The sequence below is a fragment of the Mirounga angustirostris genome, unplaced genomic scaffold (assembly GCF_029215605.1).
Source record: "Mirounga angustirostris isolate CCGP_5_RB_7025 unplaced genomic scaffold, mMirAng1.0.hap1 SCAF_4, whole genome shotgun sequence".
Lineage (NCBI taxonomy): Eukaryota > Metazoa > Chordata > Mammalia > Carnivora > Phocidae > Mirounga > Mirounga angustirostris.
Genome location: NW_026991712.1, coordinates 37,012,411 through 37,038,211, shown reverse-complemented (window position 1 = coordinate 37,038,211; position 25,801 = coordinate 37,012,411). Strand labels below are relative to the sequence as shown.

At 35.2% G+C, this 25,801-nt stretch overlaps 1 protein-coding gene across 11 annotated transcripts in view; it reads left to right on the top strand.

Annotated features, from left to right (window-relative positions):
• The window catches only part of VPS13B (vacuolar protein sorting 13 homolog B), a 768,399-nt gene that overhangs the window by 484,033 nt on the left and 258,565 nt on the right, over positions 1 to 25,801 (top strand). For 10 of the 11 annotated variants that reach the window (XM_064588058.1, XM_064588057.1, XM_064588054.1 and 7 more), the window contains 2 exons: positions 10,485 to 10,611; positions 11,998 to 12,141. In XM_064588058.1, the coding sequence (XP_064444128.1) occupies positions 10,485 to 10,611; positions 11,998 to 12,141 (271 nt within the window). Of the gene's footprint in view, positions 1 to 10,484; positions 10,612 to 11,997; positions 12,142 to 18,735; positions 20,393 to 25,801 lie in introns of those variants that run through there. The other variant, XM_064588062.1, reaches the window with a different exon arrangement.

The following is a 25,801-nucleotide window of genomic DNA, read 5'->3' as shown; positions in this document are numbered from 1 at the left end:
TGAATAATATTGCTGTGGACATTTGTGTACAAGTACCTGTTTCAGTACCTGTTTTCAGGTATTAGAGATATATATCTAAGAGTAGAATTTCATGGTCATATGGTAATTCTATATTTAACTTTTGAGGAGCTGCCAAACTATTTTCCATAGCGGCTGAACCATTTTACATTCCCACCAGCAATGCTCAAGGGTTCCAATCTCACCACATTCTCACCAACACTTATTTTCCTTTTTTTTTTTTAACTGTAACCATCCTATTGGGTGTGGTTTTGATTTGTGTTTCCATAATGATTAATGATGTTGAGCCCTTCATGTGATTTTTGGCCATTTTTATATCTTCTTTAGAAGAGTGTTTACTCAAGCCTTTTGCCAATTTTTAAATTGAGTTATTTTTTTGTTGATGATTTGTAGGAGTTCTTTATTTATTCTAAACGCTATACCCTTATCTGATATAATTTATAAATGATCTTTTCATTTCTTGATAACAATCTTTGCATAAGTTTTTATAATTGATCTGAGAATCCATTGCTAGATCCAACGTCATGAAGATTTATGCCTGTGTTTTTAAATTTTTTTTCGTTTGCGGATAGTTGACACACAATATAGTACTAGCTTCAGATGTACAACATAGTGGTTCAGCTTTTCTGTATGTTACGCTGTGCTCACCACAAATGTAGCTACCATCTGTCGCCACACAGTACTGTTACAGTATCATTGCCTACATTACCTGTGCTATGCCTTTGATTCCCATGACTTAGAACTGAATGAAATGTATCTGTACCTCCCACTCCCCTTCACCCATTTTGTCTATCCACATCACCCCCTTTCCCCTGGCAACCATCAGTTGGTTTTCTGTATTTATAGGCCTGATTCTGCTTTTTGTTTGTTTGTTTTGTTTTGTAGATTCCACAAGTGAGTGAAATCATGATATCTGTCTTTCTTAGTCTGATTTATTTCACTTAGCATAATACCCTCTAGGTTCATCCGTTGTCACAAATGGCAAGATCTCATCCTTTTTATGGCCGCATAATATTCCTCTGTGTGTGTGTGTGTGTGTGTAATAGACACATACCACATCTTGTTCACTTATCTATCAGTAAACATTTAGGTTGTATCCATATCTTGCCTACTGTAAATAATGCTGCAGTAAATATAGAGGTTCATATATCTTTTCAAATTAATGTTTTCATTTTCAATTCCATTAGTGGAATTATTGGATCATATGGTATTCCTATTTCTAATTTTTTGAGGCACCTCCATACTGTTTTCCACAGTGGCTGTACCAATTTACATTCCCACCAACAGTGTACAAGGGTTCCTTTTTCTCTACATCCTTACCAATACTTGTTATTCCTTGTGCTTTTTATTTTAACCATTCTGACAGGTGTGATGTGATATCTCATCGTAGTTTTGATTTGCATTTCCCTGATGTTGAGCATCTTTTCATGAGTCTATTGGCCATCTGTATGTATTCTTTGGAAAAGTGTCTTCAGGTCCTCTGCCCATTTTTTAATTGGATTTTTTGGGTTTTGGGTTTTGGGGGGTTTTTTTGGAGTTGACTTGTATAAGTTCTTTATATATTTTGGATATTAATTCCTTGTTAGATATATTATTTGCACATATCTTCTCCCATTCAGTACGTTGCCTTTTTGTTTTGTTGATGGTTTCTTTCACTGTGCAAAAGCTTTTTGTTTATGTAGTCCTAATAGTTTTTTGTTGTTTTTAAAATTTTTATTTAATTATTTATTTGAGAGAGAGAGAGACTGTGCATGCACATGGGCAAGTTGAGGGGAGGGGCAGAGGGAGAGAGAGAATCTCAAGCAGACTCCATGCTGAGCATAGAGCCCAGTGTAGGGCTCAATCTCACAACCCTGAGATCTTGACCTGAGCCAAAATCAGGAGTCAGACGCTTAACTGACTGAGCCACCCAGCTGCCTCAGCAGTCCCAGTAGTTTAATTTTGCTTTTGTTTCCCTTGCCTAAGGAGACATATCTAGAAAAATGCTTCTATGGCCAATATTAGAGATATTATTGCCTGTATTCTCTTCTAGGATTTTATGGTTTTAGGCCTCACATTTAGGTCTTTAATCCATTTTGAGTTTATTTTTGTGTATGATAAAAGAAGGTAGTCCAGTGTCATTCTTTTGTTGTTCAGTTTTCCCTGCACCATTTATTGAAGAGACTACCTTTTACACCATTGTATATTCTTGTCTCCTTTTTCATAGATTAATCGACCATATAAGCATCAGTTTATTTCTGGGCTCTCTATTCTGCTCCTTTGATTTATGTGTCTGTTTTGTGCTGGCACCATACTGTTTTGATTACTACAGCTTTGTAGTATATCCTGAAATCTGGAATTGTGATCCCTCCAGCTTTGTTCATTTTTCTCAAGATTGCTTTGATTACTGAGGGTCTTTTGTGGTTCCATACAAATTTTATTATTATTCGTTCTAGTTCTGTGAAAAATGCTGTTGGTACTTTGATAGGGATTGCCTTGAATCTGTAGATTGCTTTGGGTAGTATGGACATTTTAATAATATTAATATTTCCAATCCATGAGCCTGGACTATCTTTTCATTTGTTTGTATCTTCTTCAGTTTCTTTAATCGATGTTTGATAGTTTTCAGAGTACAGATCTTTAACCTCCTTGGTTAAGTTTATTCCTAGGTATTTTCTTTTTGGTGACTTGTGTCTATGCTTTATTCTGAGTTTTATGGGTTTAGCTCTCATAGCTAGATTGTTGCTCCATTTTGAGGAGTTTTTATATATGGTATGAGGTAAAAGTCCAACTTCCTTCTTTTGCATGTGAATATACAGTTGTCCCAGCACCATTTGTCTCAGTACCCAGACCCTTCATTCCCCCCTTGAATGGCTTTGGCATGCTTGTCGCAAATTAAGACTTTTGAACATCAATTATATGCCATAGAATGTCTTTTACACTAGAGAAACAAAATGAAATAATTTCTCATATGTTCCTGTCCCTTACAGAGATCAGTGTCCAATCAAAAAATTAGTAATTACACACTTTTAGAGTGCAGAGAGTAAAGTACTATGGTAGACATAAATATAGGATGTTTAGGATTATGGAAGAGCCACATCAAAATCAGGATAAACACATTCCATGTACATAGGACATCTCAGGCTAATAGATATGACAGACACATAACACAATAAATCTAAAATTGATATAGGTACAAAGTAGAAAATTTAAAGAAAGAAATGAATGATTACCTCTGTGGGTGGGTTTCAGGGAAGGTCTCACAGAGTATATAACTTCTGAATTTGTTTCCACGGAATCTGAGCGGCAGGAGAGGTGAGGGGGCATTTTGAACTAAAAAAGCAGTAGATTCAAAGGCTAGGAGTATGAAAATGTGGCATGTTCTACCCACTTCTGAATATCCAGTACATAATATTATGCTTGGCACATAACAGGTACTTAATAAAGAGTTGAGTGAATTAAGGAAAGATTGAATGATTAAGTAATTAAGTAGAACTAGTAGATCAAGTGACTGAATGTTTCTGAGAGGTACTGATTCAAATGAAGACAAGAGATTTTAGATCTGATGTAGCCTAGTAGTGCCAATTAATCTTGATAGAAATATAAGCAGAACCTTAATATGATTATATTTTTGTTTTTCAATAGGCATTACAGGTGAAATTAAAAGATACAAAAAGCTATTCAGTGAAGAATAATTTGCTCCCTCCCCTTGACCAATTTTAAATAACAGCCTTTATAATAGTTTTCATTCATTCCTCCTGCGTACATTACTCAGCTTTTGTCTTTAATCAAAATGTGTTTCTGTGTGTATGTTGGGGGAGAAGGGAGTAGGGAAGTTAAGCATAAAAATGATCACGTTTTAAAATTTGTGGATCTTTTCCTTCTAAAACCTCAATTTTTCCATTGAGAGAATACATTAGGATTCAGTCAGGGCAGCAGAACCACTGTAAGTATTAGAGCATAAGGGATTTATTTTAGGAATAAGGCTTTGCTCAATTGTGGAAGAAGCTGTGAAGTAAGGATCTAAAGGGGACTGTGGATCAGAGACATGTCACAGGCATGCCCAGCCACTGGAGGGACCACTGGAGGCTGGGAGAGAAGTCCATGGGAGGCTGTTGCCTCTGTCGAAGGGGTGAGCCTGCATAGTCAGCAGGGCCAGTGGTCAGGAAAAAGAGCTGGTCACAGAACCCGAGAAGAGGAAAGACAAGCTGGAACCTGCCTGCACCGCTGAGTCGGAATTTCACTGTTTTACAAAGCATGCCTTTGAGAGAATATTGGCCAGTATTTAGTTCCCTCATGCCTCCAAATCTCATGCAGTTTTCTCTCTAAACTCTGGACCGTCCTTAGCAAGTTGTTACAGAACAAAACCACTGTAAGAAACTAGGTTTGAGGAGGTTCCTTGCCTTGTACAATGTCACATAAAAGTAGAGCTAAGGGGGCGCCTGGGTGGCTCAGTTGGTTAAGCGACTGCCTTCAGCTCAGGTCATGATCCTGGAGTCCCTGGATCGAGTCCCGCATCGGGTTCCCTGCTCAGCAAGGAACCTGCTTCTCCCTCTGACCCTCCCCCCTCTCATGTGCTCTCTCTCGTTCTCTCTGTCTCAAATAAAAAAAAAAAAAAAATCTTAAAAAAAAAAAATAGTAGAGCTAAGTATAGAACCCTGATTTACTTTCTCTCATTCAACTACTTTTCTTATACTCGGCCTTCTGACCCTAAGCTTATACTTAGGCGAAAGTTCATTGTTAGGTAATCACTTTTGTTTCTTTTTCTCTTATCAACCATTTTTACTATGTCTGGGCTTATTTTATAAGCTGAGGAAATGAAGTACTGAGAACTAAAATCACCTGTACTGATGTCTGCCCCCTGCAGGTTACACACCTAGTGCCTGTTGCCCTTTTGCATGGTGATTAGTGCTTGAACGTGTGTGGAGGGGAGAAGGCCGTGGTTTTTCTTCCTTACATATCAGCTAAGGGTGTCCTTGGCAAGCTGAAGGGGGGGTGGCGTAGAGATAAAATGGCTTGGCCAGTCGTCCTCTTTGTGTCTTAGCATAGTTACTGACAGGCAGTAGGTACTCAAAAAATCAGAAAATATTTAAATTGAATATAGTCATCACAATAGTATAGCATAAAATTTTAAAAACCCCTATAATGTCAATTAATTCGTAGTTCTTACAGCCCCTAACATCATAATTGTTATATATATAAACACATACATACATATATATATATATATACATGTAAATATAGATAATAATGCCCTGATTGGTCCAAAACCCTGAATAGCCTGGTTTCCCTCCTTCAACATTTTAAGAGAAGGATCCAAACAAATATATATCAACATTTACTTAAAAGTATATGTACAACATATAACTTTTATATATTATGCAGTATTATTCTTTGAGTACTGCGCTTGGTACATTGATACATGTTATTAAAGCTTTAAAAATGAAATAAAATAACATAAATCCCCTGTCCATTTTTCCCTTGGTAGATTCCCATTGATATACTCAATTTGTGATGTCCTTTTCTTTGAGAAACACAGCAGTCACCTGACTTCTCCCTCCTCCATGAAGTTTTATTTTGAAGTTTTTCCTTGAAAAAAGAGCTATCAAGTAGAGTTAGATGCAAGAGTTCCAGACTATAGATATAAACAACTGGAAACTATAACCAGAGCTGTTAACAATTGAACATCTCTGTAAAATTGAATTAAGTTGATATTTCAATACGGCTATACCCATAAGACCTTCTTTTAGAGACTGAAATGAATGTAATACTTGTGAACTCCATCACAAATATATTAGCCATAGTTTTGGTTTGTTAGTTTGTTTGGGTGGGGTAATTTTTGTTTATTTCTTCTTGCTTTGTTTTGTTTAGAGAATGAGAATATTTTAACATTATTTAATTTTGCCCAAATAAATTTTACTAGCATTTTATTTAAATGTACCTTTAAATTATCCTCATTTCAGGTTGTAGTTCTTGTAGCATTATTCACTGATACTTTATATGTCTTTAAAAGTTAATTAGGTCCCCTACTGGAGGTTTCCACACAGGCATGTTTTTTCCTTATCATCTTACTTATCCTACCTTATGATTATTTTTAGTTATTTTTTCTGCTAAACTGAGCTGCACACATCCATCTTTACCATTATATTTCCAGCACCTACAGAGGGGCCTGGCACAATAGTGGAAACTCAGTCCATGTTCTCAAAATTTCACACAGTGATAAATGCTATGTGAGTAATATGGCAGTATAATGGGATAAGCGTCCCTGGGAAATTTCTTTACATTAGGCCTAGTCTAATACCTAATGACAAGAATGAGTTACCCATGCAAATACCCCTGGAATGCTTGTGTCAAGAGTGTTCTGACAGAGCAGGGACCTTTGAGTAGAAATCAGTTTTGCACACTTAAGGATCATGCCTGGCTGAGAGGAAAAGAAGAATAAGTAAAGTTTAGGGTAGGGAAGGGAATAAATTATGAATGGCTTTATAGGTCAAAGGGAGTTTGGATTTTATTTTAATTCCATTAGATCACTGGATAGTGTCCCTTTTGGGAAAAAACTCAAAACACCAAAATAGATTTAAACTCTTAATTATATATTTTATTTTTAAATTATAAAGAATTCATATTACCCTCAAGAACCTTCTATCTAGGCAGCTGGCTGGCTTAGTTGGAAAGAGTGTGTGACTCTTGATCTTGGGGATGTGAGTTTGAGCCCCACGTTGGGTATAGAGATTGCTTAAATAAATAAACTTTAAAATTAAATAAATAAATAAGAATCCTCTATCTAAAAATAAGAGGAAATCTCTGCAAATAAGTACAGTTAATAATAAGTTTATTTCACCTAGCATAATACCCCCTAGTTCCATCCACCTCGTTGCAAATGGCAAGATTTCGTGTTTTTTAATGGCTGCATAATATTCCATTGTATATCATATGATCTCACTGATATGAGGAATTCTTAATCTCAGGAAACAAACTGAGGGTTGCTGGAGTGGTGGGGGGTGGAAGGGATGGGGTGGCTGGGTGATAGACATTGGGGAGGGTATGTGCTATGGTGAGCGCTGTGAATTGTGTAAGACTGATGAATCACAGACCTGTACCTCTGAAACAAATAATATACTATATGTTAAAAAAAAAAAGAAGAAGAAGAAGAAGAAGATGGTAGGAAGGGAAAAATGAAGGGGAGGGAAATCGGAGGGGGAGACGAACCATGGGAGACTATGGACTCAGAAACAAACTGAGGGTTCTAGAGGGGAGGGGGGTGGGGGGATGGGTTAGCCTGGTGATGGGTATTAAAGAGGGCACGTTCTGCATGGAGCACTGGGTGTTATGAACAAACAATGAATCATGGAACACTACATCAAAAACTAATGATGTAATGTATGGTGTCTAATACAACATAATAAAATAAAATTTTTTAAAAATCTGAAAAAAAATTGTAACAGTTTTCCAATTAGTAGATTGTTTACAATAAATGGCTGTGAATATTACTGTTTTTTTATTTTGAGGAATAACCACTGCAAGAGGGTTACCAGAACAAGACTTAAGTTTATCTTCTGGTCAGGTATCTTCTATCTGAAGCTCAGCTGTAAAGCCATACCAAGAAAGTCTCATGTTGAATAAAAACCGTTCGATGCACACACAGACCATCTAGCACTTTTTATTCTTTTTAGTTGAATATTTTGGAAACCTTAGTACCATTGTTCCTACTTATGTATAGTCTTTCATAATATGCAATTTTTTCTGAAATGGGGTTCTTAAACTGCTTTAATACTTCCTACAGCGTCATTCCAAAATGTATGGAAGATGGGCAGAAGAACCTTAGCATAATTTGCGGAGCGCAGGAAAAATGACCAGAGCCTTCCTAAACATATATTTTCATGAGTATAGGTGGCACATACCTATGCCTTCTTGCATACTAACAATTTCAGAGAACCATACTTTTCCTTACTTATAATCTACTCTTCCCAGAAATTAACTGAAGAGTTTTTGTTAACATATATGATTACTTTCCTGTTATTTGTTTAGCACTTTATGATTGTCAGTTGTTTTTATATCCTCACACAGGGTTTTTATAAATTTCTGTGGGTTTAATCCTCTATGTTAGCTGACAGGTACAAATCACTGTTCCATTTCCATGTTTCTATGGACAGTGTAGAAATACGTTAAATCATTGTTCTAGTATACCAGAGAAATATTTCTTCCACAGCTCTCCTAACGTCATATGTCTTAGCATGCTACAGATCACCTGTTTTCTCTAGCTGGTTTTACTATCTTTCATTCGTTGTAGGTGATCAGCTCCTTGACCAAGAGATGTCTGAGTGGATTTTATTGTATTTTTCTAAACCAGTACTCATTATACTTCTTGAATCTGTGGGTTCTTACGTTTCATCAGTTCTGGAGAGTTCTCAGCCATTAACTCTTTGTCCCTTTTCCTTGCTTTCTGTTCTCTCTTTTTGGAACACAAATTAAATATGTTGGAATTGCCCCTCCGTGTCTCTTAACTTTCCTTTTAAATTTTCCATTTTAAAATTTACTTTAGTACATTCCTGGAATTTTCTTAAATGTATACTCTAGTTTATTGATTTTTTTTCTTGAGCTATATGTTAAATGCTATTTACCCATATATTATGTATTGTATTTTAGTGAGTCTGTTTATCATTTCTGGAAAATTTTTAAATTTTACATCCTATGCTCTTATCTAGTAGATATTGGCAGAATTTAATTATTGTAGTGATTTTTTTCAGTATTTATTTCTTTTGAAGTCTTTCAGTCAATAAAAACTTTTAATGATTTAAAAAATATATATCATTACCTCAAAGACTTACAAGATATAACACAAAAGAAAAGTTAACATTATGTACTAGAAAAGTTACAGTTTTATAGGACTGTTGACTTACTTTTTTTTTATTTCTAAGGTCATAGGTCTTTCATATGTTGTGTTACTAATTTAATTCATCACATATTGGGGAAAATATGATATGTATAAATACTTTTTTTTTCCATTGGGTGTTTTTGTTAATACTTGCTCTTATTTGGTTTCCTGCCATCTTTTCCATTTTAAGGTATTTTTAATACATCATATATTTTAACATTCCCCTATGAGAGCACATCAGATGTTACATGTTTCTCACATTGACCATTTTATGGAACTTGAGCTATTAAGCTATAATTATGGTGTCTCTCAGGATCACAACCTTTCCTCTGTATTCACAGATTTTAATACTTCTTCCTGTTACCCTCCATTCACCAGATCTCTTAATTCTTTAAAATTGACTTTCTTGAAATCCAATACTTACGTGTCACAGAACCAGATGATCCAATTTGCTTTTTTGGCAGACACCATGTAAAGCTTTGCCCATTGCAAATTTGAACAAAAGATACTAGTACTTTGTACTTTCTAGACTACTCTGGAAGAAAACGATGTAGAAAGACTTGAGTTTTATCGGGGCTTTTTCATGAGATAATTTAGGTCAGTTCTCTCATCTCAACTTTATCACTTTATAAGTGAATAATAGAGACATGTTTATAAGAAATATTAAGTTAATGGCTCCAAGGAATTTTGAGGTACAGCTTGCTAGTAAAACGTAGAACTATATTATTTCATAAAATGAAAACTTAGAATATGGATAGTAGACTTGAAGAACTGTACTAGCTCAAGCTTTAGTTTCTCAACAATGTTTTCCAATTTCATCTTCTACCATGCAGTACTTCCTTTGAAATTATTAGCATTTAGCAATTTTGAATGTGAAGTAGAAATATTGTGCTAAATAAATGATCAAAGGTGAGAATGTATAAGGAAGAATTAAAATAGAGGCCAAATGCTATTCTGCTATCAGACCCAACAGTGCAACCTTTGTTCCCTTTAGGTGGCCTTAACCTAGCCCCTGATCCTCATTTCCTTGTAAGTAATATGGGGCTAGTCATGGACTTTACTTCACATACATGGTTGTTGTGAAGAAGCGTTCAGTATCAAAGTCACAAAAGCTATTTCATGAACTGTATGTGTAATAATAATCCACGAATTGAGATGATTCTTAGAGCTTAAAAAAAGGAGGTCGTTCAAAGATTAAGAGGATATACTTGTGAACCTAATGAGGTTGGAAAGATGGCAGTTGCCAACTAGGTCAGAAATAGTAAAAATAAGAAATTAAAAATTATCCCAAAATAGGAAGTTCATTATTGGTAACAAAAGATTAAACTATTTGTAAGAACAAAAGGAATTAAAAGCCAAGTAATTTGTTGAAAGGATGAGATTAATCTGAAATTAACTGCATCTGGATTTCTCAGTAATTTTATGCTATCTTTTATTAATCTGAAGTTAAGAATTGAAGTTGTAAAACTATGACTATAAATTGTACAAATAGGCACTCAAAATAATAATGTAGTTTTGTCATACTTGTTTGTAGTGAACACTTGTACAAATTTAATGAAAAAAAGCCTCGAAAAAAATGAAATGGCTAATAATTTTTTACTTTATCTTTTAGCATACGGCGACATCAAGAAAGAAGAGCAATTTTGACTCCCATTTTAACAGATTTTTCTGTCCGAATAACTGGAGCACCTGCTATCATTTTCACCAAAATAATTTCTCCAGAAAATATGCACACTGAGGTGAGAGCTTAATTTAGGTTTCATTTTAGTCTATATAATGGAGTATATATAGAGTATATGGAATAGCTTCTCTTTGTAAGTTAGGGATTTTCTTAGTTTTAGCGCACAGGATGTCAAATTGCTTATTATTAATGTTATTATTATAACTAAAAATTAATGAATACTTTCTAGTACTGTTACTGCTTTTCATGTAGTTACTCATTTAATCCTCATAACAATCCTATTAACTGCTTCTATCCTCTTTTTATAATTTTTTTAAAGATTTATTTATGTTAGAGAGGAAGAGAGAGAGCACACATGTGCGTGAGGAATAAGAATTCTAATTATAATAAGTAAATACAGGGAACTTGTGGGGGGGAAGGTTATTTAACCCAAAAAGCAAAAGGAATATTCATTTCCAACATACTATTCTTTATGGCTGTATTAAAATCTACTCTGCACTGTGTAGTTTGCATTTGGACCCATTGTAAGTCTCCCTAAATCCATTCCCTTAGATGACACTAGTAAGGAGAAGGTTCTTTGGATATTTCCAAGCATTCAAACATTGTCCACATTCTCTTCATGACAGGAGACAGAACTTCTGCTTATTAAGTGAAACTTCGGGTCTGTTTTTTTCTTCTTCTTTCCTTCCCTGAATGGGTTTCCAATGATGAATGTTGAAGTGACTCAAGTTATGCAGAACAGCATCAGTTAAGTAGTGGACATCTACCTAATGCAGCCAAGATTTTAGCAACTCGAAGAAGTGAAATTAATTAGTCTAGCTATCTTTGGCTTCAGCACTATTTTGTTATAAATCATTTGGAGTGTATACTTTGGAGAATACTCAAACCATACCACTTGTGATTGTAATTTCTTGCCTACAATTGCCTGTTTACATCTGTCTGCCCACTAGATTGTAATCTCCTCAAGAGCAGCTTGCCATTCAAAGCCAACCTTACTCTTTGTGCTGTCCCTAGCAGCTGAGTATCGTACATGTTATTTAGGAGATGCTCAGTAAATATTTGTTGGTTTGAATGAATGAACAGGATTATGCTAAAGAATTACATCATCACTTACATATGGAAATGATGTTAGTAGTTTGGGGTATGAAAAAGCCAAATGTATATGAAATGGTAAAAGAAATTATTGTTTGTGTTGTTAGTTTGTTTCCCTGCAACTAGCGCACGGCCCAGAGCACAGCAGGACCTCATAAATGTCTATTAAATTAATCCATTAAACTATGTTGAGTGGCTGTGCTCTCCATTTCTGCTCTTCTCATTAACATATGAACTTGAGTCCCAGGAGAATTCATCAACATGGTAAAGGTCAAATAAGTAAGAATGATAAATTATCATCTAATGGCTATCATGTATCTTTATCTGTATTCAACTTTTTTTTTTCCTTCAGGAGATTTTAGTGTGTGGCCATTCCTTGGAAGTGAATATAACCACAAACCTGGACTTCTTCCTAAGTGTGGCTCAAGTTCAACTCTTACATCAGTTAATAGTAGCAAATATGATTGGACTGGAACCATCAAGCAAGGCCACAGAGGTAACTATTACCTGATTTTGGTTAGTCTTACTGCATTTCTGCCAACTTTACGTTCATAATAAAAGTATAATTAAATGCTTTCTGCTAATTATTCTGTATTTAATTTTATTCAAAATATGGTCATAAATTATTTTAGATTGGTGTTCTTTATTTTTGAAATTTGTTTAGTCTCTTTTCCTGTCATGGACCTTTGTAAAATTGCTGTGGCCTAGCCTCAGAAAAGTCTCTTAAAAATATGGTTTTAGTATCCTGCTGCAATTTTTAAAGTACAACGCAAGAAACCTGGTATACCTTTCACTTACTCAGATACATTACAGGGATAGGACCTCTTTTGGAAGTGAACTTTGTAATAGTACTATGGGAATATCTTCAATAAATAACTTCTAAAGCATTCGTTTCCCACGCTCAGTGAAGAATGGATGCAATCATAAAAGTTGAATGCCTGCCTAGAATTTTAATTTTGATCCGGTGTACATTGGAAGCCTGCATTGTAACCACAAAGCATGTCAGCGGGAAACAAAGAAAGCTGCTTATTAGATGCTTCTCAAGATATGTTTTCTTTGCTTTTTGTTTGCATACTTCTATAATAATCCTATCTATACTTAGAGTATATCTCCTATAAAAACTCAAGTGAAGAAACTGTTCATCTATGAAAAAGACATTGATTTTATTTTTGTCAAGAGTTATACAGAAGACTCTGAGTTCTATTTATTAAGAAGGAAAGGAAGAGGTATTTGCTGAGAGCTACTTGATGCTAGTCAGTGTGCCCGGCACTTTCATGTAAGTTAATTCATTGTATCTTTGAGCGTGTTATCACAACCACCTTGTGAGGTTGATATGGGCATCATTATCATTTTACATATTAGGATCTTGGGGCTCAGAGATGGTAAGTGACCTGCCTGAAATCATTCATACATAGCTAAAAAATGGTGGAACTGAAATTTTAATATAAGTCTTTCAAGTCAGTGCTCTTTGCATTCTACCACAGTTTGTGGATTATAACTATTACATTAGTCTCTCAGTCTTATTTTTAAAAAATTATTTTAAAATGATAAAGCTTTTAACTTTTATAAATGAAGATTCTCTGACATCTTTTACCACCCATGATTTCTGTTTGCTCAGTATCTCTTTTTTCTTGTGGTTTTTTGTTTGTTTGTTTGTTTTGGGGTTTTTTTGGGGGGGGGCAGAACAGAGGGAGAGGGAGAGAGAGAATTTTAAGCAGGCTCCTCTCCCAGCACGGAGCCCAACATGGGGCTTGATCTCATAAGCCTAGGTCATGACTGGAGCCGAAATCAAAAGTTAACCGACTGAGCCATTCAGGCACCCTTTGCTCAGTATCTTTTTTAAAAGGGTTATAGAGCTATGCAGTCTCTAAAGTATCAACTTTTTTCTGATATACATTAGACAATCCATAAGGATGTAGTTACATGATCTGAAAATGAATAGAGCAAAAAAATATTTTCCCATGGCATTTTCGATGAAGTCCTTGAAGCAAATTGGGTTGGAAACAATATTTTACTTTACTATATTATGTGTGCCAAGTTTATGAATCTCTCATATCAGTGAAATCTAATTCATAGATTTCTGATGTGTTTTAGGAATTTATACAACTTAGCAAATTTGTTGTTAACTCCTTACCTACCTGCTTTTGGCAATTAGGAATAAAGCTACTATTAACATTCATCTGCAGACTTTTGTGTGGACGGAACTTTTCAGCTCCTTTGGGCAGATACAAAGGAGTGTGATTGGGGATCATATGGTCAGAATATATTTAGTTTTGTAAGAAACCACCAAACTCTCTTTCAAAGTAGCTTGTACCATTTTGCATCCCACCAGCACTGAAGGAGAGAGTTTTGTTGCTCCACAACCTCACCAGCATTTGGTGTTTTCAGTGGTTTAGATTTTGGGCATTCTATTAGGTGTGTAATGGTATCTCTTACTGTTTTAAAATGCATCTCCCTGATGATAAATGAAGTGGAGCATCTTTTCCTATGCATATGTTTATTTTCCATCTGCATAGCTTCTTTGGTGAGGTGTCTGTAAAAGTCTTTGCCTCATTTTTTAATTGGGTTGTTTTCTTACTTTTGAGTTTTAAGGGTTTCTTTGTTTATTTTGGATAACAGTGCTTTATCAGATGTGTCTCTTGCAAATATTTTCTCCTAGTCTGTGGCTTGTTTTCTAATTCCCTTGATACTATCTTTCACAGAGCAGAAGTTTTTAATTTTAATTATTTTTTTCATGGATCATGTCTTTTTTTTTTTTTTAAAGATTTTATTTATTTATTTGAGAGAGAGAATGAGATAGAGAGCATGAGAGGGGGGAGGGTCAGAGAGAGAGGCAGACTCCCTGCTGAGCAGGGAGCCCAACGTGGGACTCGATCCCGGGACTCCAGGATCATGACCTGAGCCGAAGGCAGTCGCTTAACCAGCTGAGCCACCCAGGCACCCTTCATGGATCATGTCTTTGGTGTTGTATCTAAAAAGGCATCACCATACCCAAGATCATCTAGGTTGTCTCTTATGTTCTCTTCTAAGAGTTTTATAGTGTGTGTTTCACATTTAAGTCTAAGGTCCATTTTGAGTTCATTTTTCTGAAGGGGGTTGGGTCTGTATGCAAATTCATTTTTTTGCATGTAAATGTCTGGTTGTTCCAGAACCATTTGTTGAAGACACTGTTTTTGCTCCATTGTATTCCTTTTGCTCCTTTGTCAAAGATCATTTGACTGTATTCATGAGGATCTATTTCTGGGCTGTCTGTTGTGTTCCACTGACATATTTGTCCATTCTTTCACCAATACCACACTGTCTTGATTACTGTAGCTTTTTTTTTTAATTTTTTTATTATGTTATGTTAATCACCATACATTACATCATTAGTTTTTGATGTAGTGTTCCATGATTCATTGTTTGCGTATAACACCCAGTGCTCCATGCAATACGTGCCCTCTTTAACACCTATCACCAGGCTAACCCATCCCCCCACCCCCCTCCCCTCTAGAACCCTCAGTTTACTGTAGCTTTATAGTAAGTCTTAAGGTATAGCAGTGTTAGTCCTCCATTTTTGTTCTTCTCTTTCATTATTGTATAAGCTATTCTGGCTCTTTTGACTCTGTAAACTTTACAATCAGTTTGCCAATAGCCATCAAATGACTTCCTGGAATTTTGATTGGGATACATTGAATCTATAGATTAAGTTGAGAAATGACATCTTGACAATATTGAATCATCTTATCCATGAACATGGAATATTCTCCACTTAATTTAGTTCCTCGATTTCATTCGTCAGAGTTTTATAGTTTTCCTTATATAGATCTTCTATATATTGTTAGATTTATACCTAAATACTTCATGTTTTGTATGCTAATATAAATGCTATTGTGCTTTTAATTTAAAATTCCACTTGTTCATTGTTAGTATATAAAAATGTAATGTAATTGACTTTTGCATATTAACCTTATATCCTGCAACCTTGCTATAATCACCTATTCATTTGAAGAGTTTTCATGTTGATTCTTTCAGATTTTCTACATGGACAGGCCTGCCATCTGTAAACAGAGACAGTTCTTCTGTCCCAGTCTGTAATAATTTTATTTCCTTTTCTTGCCTTATTGTACTAGCAAGGAATTCCAGTATGTTGAAAAATAGTGATGAGAAAGGACATCCTTGCCTTCTATCTGATCTTAGTGGGAAGGTTTCAGTTTCTCACTGCAGGTTTTTTGTAGATAATGTTTATCAAGTTGAGGACATTTCTGTCTATTCCTAGTTTACTGAGAGCTTTTATCATGAATGGGTTTGGATTTTGTCAGATGCTTTTCATGCATCCATTCACATGATCATATGATTTTTCATTTTAAGTTTATTGATGTGATGGATTACATTAATTGAGTTTTAAACGTTAAACAAGCCTTGCTTAGTGTAGTATATAATTCTACACTTAGTGTAGTATAAACCCCACTTAGTGTAGTATATAATTCTTTTTATACATTGTTGGATTATATTTGCTAGTATTTTGTTGAAGATTTTTGTGTTTTTGCTCAAAAGAGATATTAGTCTGTAGTTTCCTTTTCTTATAATGTCTTTTTCTGGTTTTGCTATTAAGGCAATACTGGCCCCGTAGGTTGAGTTAGAAAATATTTTTTTCTGTTTCTGGCCTCTGAAAGAGACTGTAGAGAATTGGTATAATTTCTTCCTTAAATGATGCTAGAAATCATCAGTGAACCCATCTAAGCCTGATGCTTTCTTTTTTGGAAGGTTATTAATTATTGCTTCAGTTTCTTTAATAGACATAGGCCTATTCACATCCTCTCTTCTTGTATGAGTTTTATCTGATTGTTTTTCAAGAAATTGGTCCATTTTCTTGAAATGGTTATCAAATATATGGGCATGGACTTGTTCATAATATTCCTTTATTATCCTTTAAATTCCATAAGATCTGTAGTGATATCCCCTCTTTCAGGTCTGATATTGGTCATTTGATTCCTTTCTCCCTTTTTCTAGTTAGCCTAACTAGAGGCTTTTACGGATTTTTGCTCTAAGTCTTACTATTTCTTTTGTTCTGCTTGTTTTGGATGGTGATGATATTTCCAGACAATCTTTGACAAAGTTTTATTTGAAAGATTAATTTTAAAAGTTATTCAAGAATGTGGTGGATGACTTTTGTTAGTAGAGGAAACATTTACACTTTAAACAAAGGGGAAAAAAGATGGACAAATTTTTGAAAATAGAAGTGAAAAACAGTGGAACAATCTAAGGATTATTGCTAAAACCAAGATTTAATATTAATTTTGACTGTATGGACAACTAATACACAAACTTTTAAGTACATAGTTAAGGAGAAGCACTTCAGGCAATAAAATGACCAGCTGATAGTTGAGGCAAATTGCTTCTCATGTTGATCAAAACTTTTCCAATGTTTTCACTCTGAAAAATGTACTCTAGATAGGGTGAGGCCACTGGATCAATCAGCCTATATTTGTATTGTTTGATTTTTATTTGTCCCCTTTGAGTGCTATGACTTTCATGATTGCTGGCTCCCAGAATATTTCTCTTTTTTAAATTATTGTTTCTCCATACATATGATAGGCCGAGAAAGAATATAAGAGAAAGAAACACTTAATATTCAAAAGCCCAAAGTGCATTTCATATTTACAAAGTACATGTCCTTTCATACTCCATTCTATAATTCATCTCTATGACAGCAATTGGTTCTTTAACACTAGAACAACAGGAATGTTATTTGGATTTCTTACATCCTAGTCCTCTGCCATTTACATGAAGTCAGAGTCAACCTCCTAGATAACTTCATAGTCAAATCCAATTGTACAATTCAAACTGTTTTCCGGAAATAGAGCTCCAGTATTCATTCTTGATTTCTGGGTAGGGCTGTGGTGATTTACACAATTGGTTTACCCTTTAGAGGATTCTTTGCCTTCTTGCAAGATAATCTTGGTCTCCTAAAGGCCCAATTATATAAAAATGGTTATTAGTAATATAATCATGACATTCATGCGGGTAAGAATTAACAAGAGAGATAGTTTAGTAACATGTACCAGTAAATGTCAGGAAATTTTTGAAAGACAATGTGAATAAACAGAGAACTAAATAATTTTTTAATTTGTGCAAGTCTATTTATGCATGAATAATGCAGGCCATTTTTATATGATAAAAGGAAACCAAAAAAATCATGTTTTCCTAAAGCTGTTAGTATACAGGACATGATAAAAAATTATTCAAAAACAAAGCCAATGAGAAATCCTACCTTTATATCATTTTATTTCAGTTGCTGTCATACAGAAAATACAGCATGAAGAAAATTTGCTTGAAATTTTAAAGTATTAGACTGCTTTAAACTGAGATAATAGTTGAGTAGTCTATCTGAAATCTGTGAAACCATAAGCAATATAGATAAGGTACTAAAACTAGTCTCTTAACTTGAAATGGTTAGTTTATTTTTATAATACAGTGGTATTTTTATCAATAACTAATATATGTGTCTAACATAGTTTGCTTGGGTGTTTTTAGTTTGCTATAAGACAATATAATATGTTGGACTTTTTTTTCTATGTACTGTGATTGAGTATGTGCCCTATGGAGTAGTGATGGAAGTTGTTTTCTTGGTGGCAGTATTACTGTTTTAGCCTGGAAATAATCTTTGGAGTTATTCTTTATTTAGGAATGGAAATTCTTATTTTTTAGTCAATGGTGAAAAATTCTTGCAAGGCATACTTCACCAGCTTAAGGATTGCTAGGAATAATTAGAACTAGGAACTTAACAGTAAAGAAGAGGGAAGGGACTTTGAGTGGTGGTGTAGTAACAGGGGTTTTTTGGAGTAGAACATTAGGCAAGATGAGGGAAATAGAGGCAAAGTATACCCTGAGAACACAGATGAACAGAGGTGGGGTTTGAAAGTGGGAACTGAGACCAGTATGGGAGAGAATGTTGGTGTTCTGTCTGTCTTGCTGTAGGTGTGAATGATAAAGCCTGTGTCAGAGGTTACATAGTTCTGTATTAAAAAAGGAGGTGGAGATTTTGGATGATGTGCATGTGGTGACTTTCCATCGGTGTTGCTATGCGAGTATTTGTTTCCCTTCACAGGCACCTGGATCGACTACTTGTAACCAAGCAATAAACACAGGCACCAATAAAATATGGATTCAAGCAGAGCCTTAAATGGACAAGAGGGCCTGTGAGGAAATACCTTGAATTTCTTACAATCTAGACCTGGAATAGTTATTAAGTATTTTATTGCCTATCCTCTCCAAGAGAAGGACTTCTTAGGTACATTGAACTATCACACCTGTTGCAATTTTACTTAGGCCTTGTAGATATTAAAAATAGCCTAATTGTCTCCTGATAAATGAGCTTATGCTTAGAAAGAAATGCATCATAGTTGCGTCAGGGTACATGCTAAATATCAAGAAAACCGTAAAAATTTTAATTTTCTAGCCATGCTTATGTTTATCTCATGCAGATTTCTTGACCAGAAATCCAGTGGATGCATTAAGTTTTCCTAAGGCTCTCTTAAACTGTCTTTCCTGGTCGTATTCAGCAGTATTCATTGAGGGCTTTCCATATACACCAGATATACTGGCTACAGACTGAAAGAGGTATGAAAAATAAGTACACTGTGCTCCCCGACCTGTAGGATTTTATAATCTGGTTGAGACATATAACATAGATAAATGAATTGATAACTGAGAACTCAAAGCAGTAAATGAAAAGTATTAAACATGCTCTATGGAAAATGAGTGTTAAAGGAGTGATTCACAATAGGAGGAGAAGACTTTTAGGCCAGGCGGTCAGAGATCTAGCTTCCTGGGGAAGTTGGAATGGAGTAGGCAGAGAAGAATGACCTATTCATTTACTCAATAAACATTGAACCTTTTCTATGTATCAAACACTATAATGGATATTAGAGTGACAGCATTAAACAAAAGAGATAAAATTTCTTTCATGTTCTAGTGCTCACATATTTCATGAGGAGTATAGGCAATGATAAATAATTGGAGCTAGATCAAGATATACAGTCATATACAGTTATATATACACACAAACAGTAAGTTGCATACATCAGATAATGTTCACTTTCCATCAGCCCAAAGTTAAGTCATGTGCACATCTAGCTGCAAGGGAGGCTGAGAAATGTAATACTTCTAATACATGACCATGTGCCATGCTTAAAATAATTTTACTATGAAAGAAGGGGATGATAAATATATTGGGATACAGCTGACAGCATTGGCCACAGAGACTTCAGGATAACCTGGTAGCCAGATCTAGAATACTCCTCAGAAAGCAGTTTTGGCTCTCTTCAATACTTTGAAAATACTGTCAACTAAAGCCTAAAGTTACATACCATATAATATGGCAGAAATAATGTCGGCTTACCAATTGTTCAGTGCTGCTGTGGGGACAAGTATTGTCTTGCCCAGTATTTCTAACCGTCTTCATCTGACAGTAGAACTTTCTTTCCTTTAGCTAAACAAGGCAGGTTGTTTTGATAAGGATTCCATTGCAGGGTAGACATGAGACACAGGCCTTAAGTTAATCATTGTACTCCATCCCCCTGTCAGTTATTGGCCCAGATATGGACACACTACTCAGACCAGGGCAGTGTTTTCTGTGAATACACTGAGAAGAATAAACTCGAATCTTTCCCGTGGATCATTAAGTCCAGATGTTATCATACTGGAGCTTACTTTGACCATGCTCCTCTCTTCTGCTTCACCACTATCACATGAAGAAAACCTGTCTGTGTTTTTAAAAAGAAGGAGAGAGAGAGGGAAAGGAGTTGAACTCACAGAAATAAGGGAAGCTGAAAGTTGGAGAGAAAGTCTTTGACATCATCTGACATCCTTTGGCACAGTTCCAGTCAATGAGACTTAAAGGGAAGTGTTCAACTGCTTTCTGGGAAAGTCTTCACCTTCTTGCTTTTCCACCTTCTTGGAATCATGACAGTGGAAGTGACCAGCTACTTGTGACCGTGAGGCAAAACATAACGACAAACATGAGGACAGAAACCACACACTAAGGATAGCCAGGTGGATGCATAAAACGATCCTGAGATGCAAGTGGCTTCTTGGAACCACTGAAGCGAGCACTGGGCTTGAAGTTATGTGAAGAAACTAAACATAAATTAAGCCAGTACTGTTTGGCTTGTTACTACATCAGGACAGACAAAAGCCTCACTGATGCAGACGCTGTTTCAGTATTCTAAGACGGAGATGATAAAGCCTAAGGGAAGTGCTGAGCATACAGTACAATTTGATGCTGAATAAATGCTTGCAGTATGAGTTGATCAATGGGTTCCTTAATTCATAGGAATTCCTATTTTTGTTCATGAAGATAGAAAAGATAGATGTGTGCGACATACACATCAAAAGAACTGGAAGGTATCGGTGATTAACTATGTTTGATGGAGAAAGGTTGGGTACATATTATGGAGGCCTTTGAATACTAGACTGAACTGTTTTAAGTAAGCAATAGAGAGAAGTTGAAGTTGGTTAACTGTACAATAACTTAAACAGATGTCCTTCTAAGATCAGATCCATTTTAGACTGAACCTCCCAGTTTTCCTCACATATTGGTAGTTCAAACATAAATACCTAAGCTACATTTTTCTCTATTCTATAATAAATATATTGTATTCTAATATAGGATCAGATTATTTCAGTTAGGATTTGAAACAGCTCTATGTAGCATATATTATATGAGTTAAATACATGGGCTACATATTTCACCCATTGTTTCCAGGAGCTACAATTATTCTTAAAAAAAGAAAAGAAAACGAGGCACACACTTTAAAAATTGACTAACAGAAGGATGAGAAGGCTGTGATTGCCCTGGGTTATGTTCATTTGGCTGCAGTAATTACTCTGTTATTCCTGGCTAGCAAGTAATCATCTTATTAAGCCTACTTACAGAAGTATATAAGGAGGAACACATGCTCATTTTCAAATCAGTGTTTTAGAGTAAATAAAATTTTTATAGCAAAACAAAAACCATATTTTTAGGGGCAAAGAAGAGAACTGCATCACTGGGAATCTGAAGGTGGGGTTCTTTGATCCACACACTCCATATCCTGAAGAAGAATCTAGACCGTTATAACACTATAATTGAGCATTTCTTCCTTTGCCCTTTCTTTCCTCCTCCACTTAACCACTTGGTTTTAGCCACTTCCTTAGATCTCCTTTCCTTTCAGTCTCTGGTAATGACTTACTTGGTAACCCATCCTGTGCATGCTTGGTACCTGTTCTGACACTCTCTTTGATAGCTAAAAATTATGTTCTTTAAGGAAAATCTCATTTACAAAAAAAAAAAAAAAATTTACTTTAGCCATCAGAAAATATACAGTACTTAGACCATGTTTCTTCAATATTTCTAAAGTAATGGATATTTCCACTGAAGTAAGGTTTCTATTTCCCCAGACTTTTTGCTATTATTTATTGTATTTGGCTTGCCTACAACTATCTAAAAAATAAAGAACTACATAAAGCACCATATCCAACTGTCTATGAAGCAGGATAAAGTTACATTACAAAAAATAATGTTACAGTCAAGGTGATCAGAACAGGTAAAACCCCCTGAGCTATATCTTCATCCTCAATTAGCTCCTCTCCTCTCAAGATTGCTATTCCTTCTCGTCTGTTCTTTTATGTTCGTATTTCTTCCTGTTCGTACTAAGTTATAGGTCTTTTCTCTGACCTTGAATCTTGTCTCTTTAATAACTGCTCATTTTTCATATTTTTTTGTATTTCCAGTCGTTTCTTATTCCTCAGGACCTACAAAAAATATTTGTATGTAAGGAGAAACACTCTAGGAAAATAGTTCATAACTGATTTGTTATTATCTTTTCTGAGTAAAAATATGATAAATGAGCTAACTGTTCAAAATAACTGAGGGTCCATGGTTTGCTGGGTTTTCTATATGACAGTTTGTTCTAACAAGCAAACTTCTGGGATTTCAGTTACTATTACATAAAAGAACCAACTTTTAAAAAATATTAACATCAGAGCCATGGGAATGTATATAATTCTCATCTAAGATTTCATACATTTTTAAATTGCTTATTTCTAAAACTTTGGCTCTTCATCAAAGGTTTTCTGTAGCAAATGACTAAAAATCTTCTCGCAGGGTATAGAGGTATATAAAATAAACACCAAAGCCTAAACCCAATAATCTTCCTTCTACACTTTTTAAGATTCCTGGACTTTAACAAATGTGCTATAGATGCCTTCCCACCTTCCTTTCTAAAACTTGGCCCGTTCAGTATTGCACATTTGGAAGACACAAAAGAACACTGGGGAGATGGAAATATTCTGTATTGTGATTGTGGTGGTGATTACACAACTGAATGCATTAGTTAAAGCCCAACCCACGGTACCTTTTTAAGGAGTAAATTTTATTATTTATAAATTATACTCTAGTAAACCTGGCTTAAAAAAATATATGTGGCCACTCAGCTTTGGAACATAGCTTTGGAAGACACAAAGTCCACTCACTGGCAACAGTGATTTCCATTAATGTCAGAATGTCTGTTACTGAGGTGGCTGCCCAGAATCCATAACACCAGTTACCATTTATCAGGTACTCACTATGTGCCAGATGGTCTAAGTGTTTTATATAGCTTAACTCCTTTAGTCCTAGCAATAACCCTCTGAACCGGGGGCTTTGTCTCGGATTGTACAGCTATGGAAACTGAGTCTCAAGAGAGTCACATCATTTGCCCAAGGTTATATAGCTAAATAAGCCTCCAAGCCCAGCCATTTGCCCCACCCCCTCCTCTGAGAATGTATTGGTTAGAGGAGCTGTGAGAGGTAGTTCAGTGACCTAACTGGTCTGTATGTGGGTGTTTACAGGGAGAATTAAGCAAAATCTAGTTTATGGAAGACCTTAACTGTTCTTACATAAAATTAACCTTCTATTGTATTGCAGTGGTAAGCCATTGAAGGATCTAAAGAGCATGACATAATCAAGTTCACATTTGGAATAGTGAGAGATGGATTCGGTAAGGAGATCACTGGACACTCTAGCAGTAATCCAGGCGATGAGAGCCTGAATTGAAGCACTGATCTAGGGAAGAAGAAGAAGAAGAAAACCAGTAATGGGCAATCTCTGCATTTGCTTGACAAGGTGTATGAAAGCAGGAAAGCCCTAGGAAAATAGGTTATAACTAATTCATTACTATCCTTTCGGAGTAAAAATATAAATGAGCTGGTTCATCTTAGTGCATATGTTAATGGAAAGATAGTGCTCTAGATTATTCTTTCTGCAGCTGTTTTCAATTAGATGACAAAGAGCAATGAGTCTTCAGCTACATGTTTGCTTATAGGCATCAGTTAGTCCTAAATTCAGAGGCCACAGATTGGGATTCCCCTGTATTTTGTACCTTCTTGAATTCTTGACCAGCTCTGTATTTCATTTATGCCTCCAAAGAAAAATGTTGGAGTGGACTATTTTTCTTTTAAAGACTCAAAAAATGGTTATTAGTTAGTTGTTGATTGGTTTTATTTCTAAATATGAAAAAGACAAGGATGTATAAATGTCAGTGGGAAGGATTCAGTTACAAGGGAGGCTGACATATATTGGGATGAGAAGGAGAAATCAATAGTGTACCATTCCTAAAATAATGAGAAAGTAATTTCCTACAAATGCAGAAGGGTTGATGTTAGGAAGAAGTATACCTCTTCTCATAGAACAAAAGGGGAGAAAGAGAGCATGGTCACAGATGTAAGTAGATGTAAATAGATTCAAGAGTTTAGTAGTAGGGAGGTGAGGAGATGCCCGTTTGATTATTTTTTACTCCAGAAAGAAGAAAGATATCTGTTAAGGAATGGTATGGGGCTCAGAGATGGAAGGCAGAAAGCTGCTTATTTTATTTAAACATTTTTATCTAGTAAATATAGATTGGAATCTACAGAGATGCATACAAATAATGGTAAAATATAAAGATTGCTAAAAATTAAGACCAAAGGAACAAAAACTCAACACAATTTCGGGCCACAAGGCCTGAACCTCAGATTTAACTCTTAACTTCCTGGCAGATCAAAGAAGAGGAAGATTCAGATACTAATAAATTTACTTGAAAGGTTTGCTGATTTTTAGAATGTATAGATCTTTTAAAATACATTTCTTATTTTAGAATAGTTTTAGGTTTGCAGAGAAGTTGCAAAAATAGTGTAGAGAGTTCTCAAATACCCTGCATCCAGTTTTCCCTGTTTTTAACATCCTACATTAGTATGTATGGTACATTTGTCACAACTAATGAACTAATATTGGTATAATTATTAACTAAAGTCTATGCTTTATTCAGGTGTCCTCAGTTTTTCTAAGAAAATTCCGTGAATGTTCTTTTCTGTTCCAAGATCCCATTAATGATACCATGTTACATTTATTGTTATGTCTTCGGAGGTTCCTCTAGGCTTTGATACTTTCTCACATTTTCCTTGCTTTTGATGACCTCAACAGTTTTGAGGAGTACTGGTCAGGTATTTTTTAGAATTTCATTTAATTTGGATTTGTCTGATGTTAGGTTGAGGGGTAGTATCTACATAAATCATTTTGAATTGTTCTATACAAGACAGTTTTCTATTCTTCATTTAGGATATAGGATACATATTATAAATAGAATAAATGTGCCTTTCACATTCAAAAATTGTATTAATTGATATTAATAGTATCATTTACAACTGTAGTTAATCCCTTATATGCCAGGCATTTCCTTAGTCTCTCAGAACTCTAGTATCTTCACCTACAAAATGAAAGATTAAGATTTGGCTTTCACCTCCCATTCTAGTCTTTCACTGGTGTTTTTGATGACCTGAGGGAAAGCCCAAGACTGACCTCCAGTGGTAATCCATGCTGCTCTCCAAGAAATAAATACTTGTTTGTTGGCTTGAGATGAGTTGACATAACCAGAGAGTTAAGAAAAAGTAACCCTTACAGCAAGTGAGTGTCTAATTTATTTATTTATTGGTAGCTAATGACAAATCTCAATTTCTCTCTAATATGACTAGAGAAATTTCTTTCTAGAAGTGACCCAAAAATATCTTTTATCTGTTCTGAAATATGAACCATTTGGGAAGAGGTGAGTCTAAACCCTCTTTGTTATATAGATAACTCTAATTCTGGATATAATAATTCCATAAATGTCTTCTGTGCT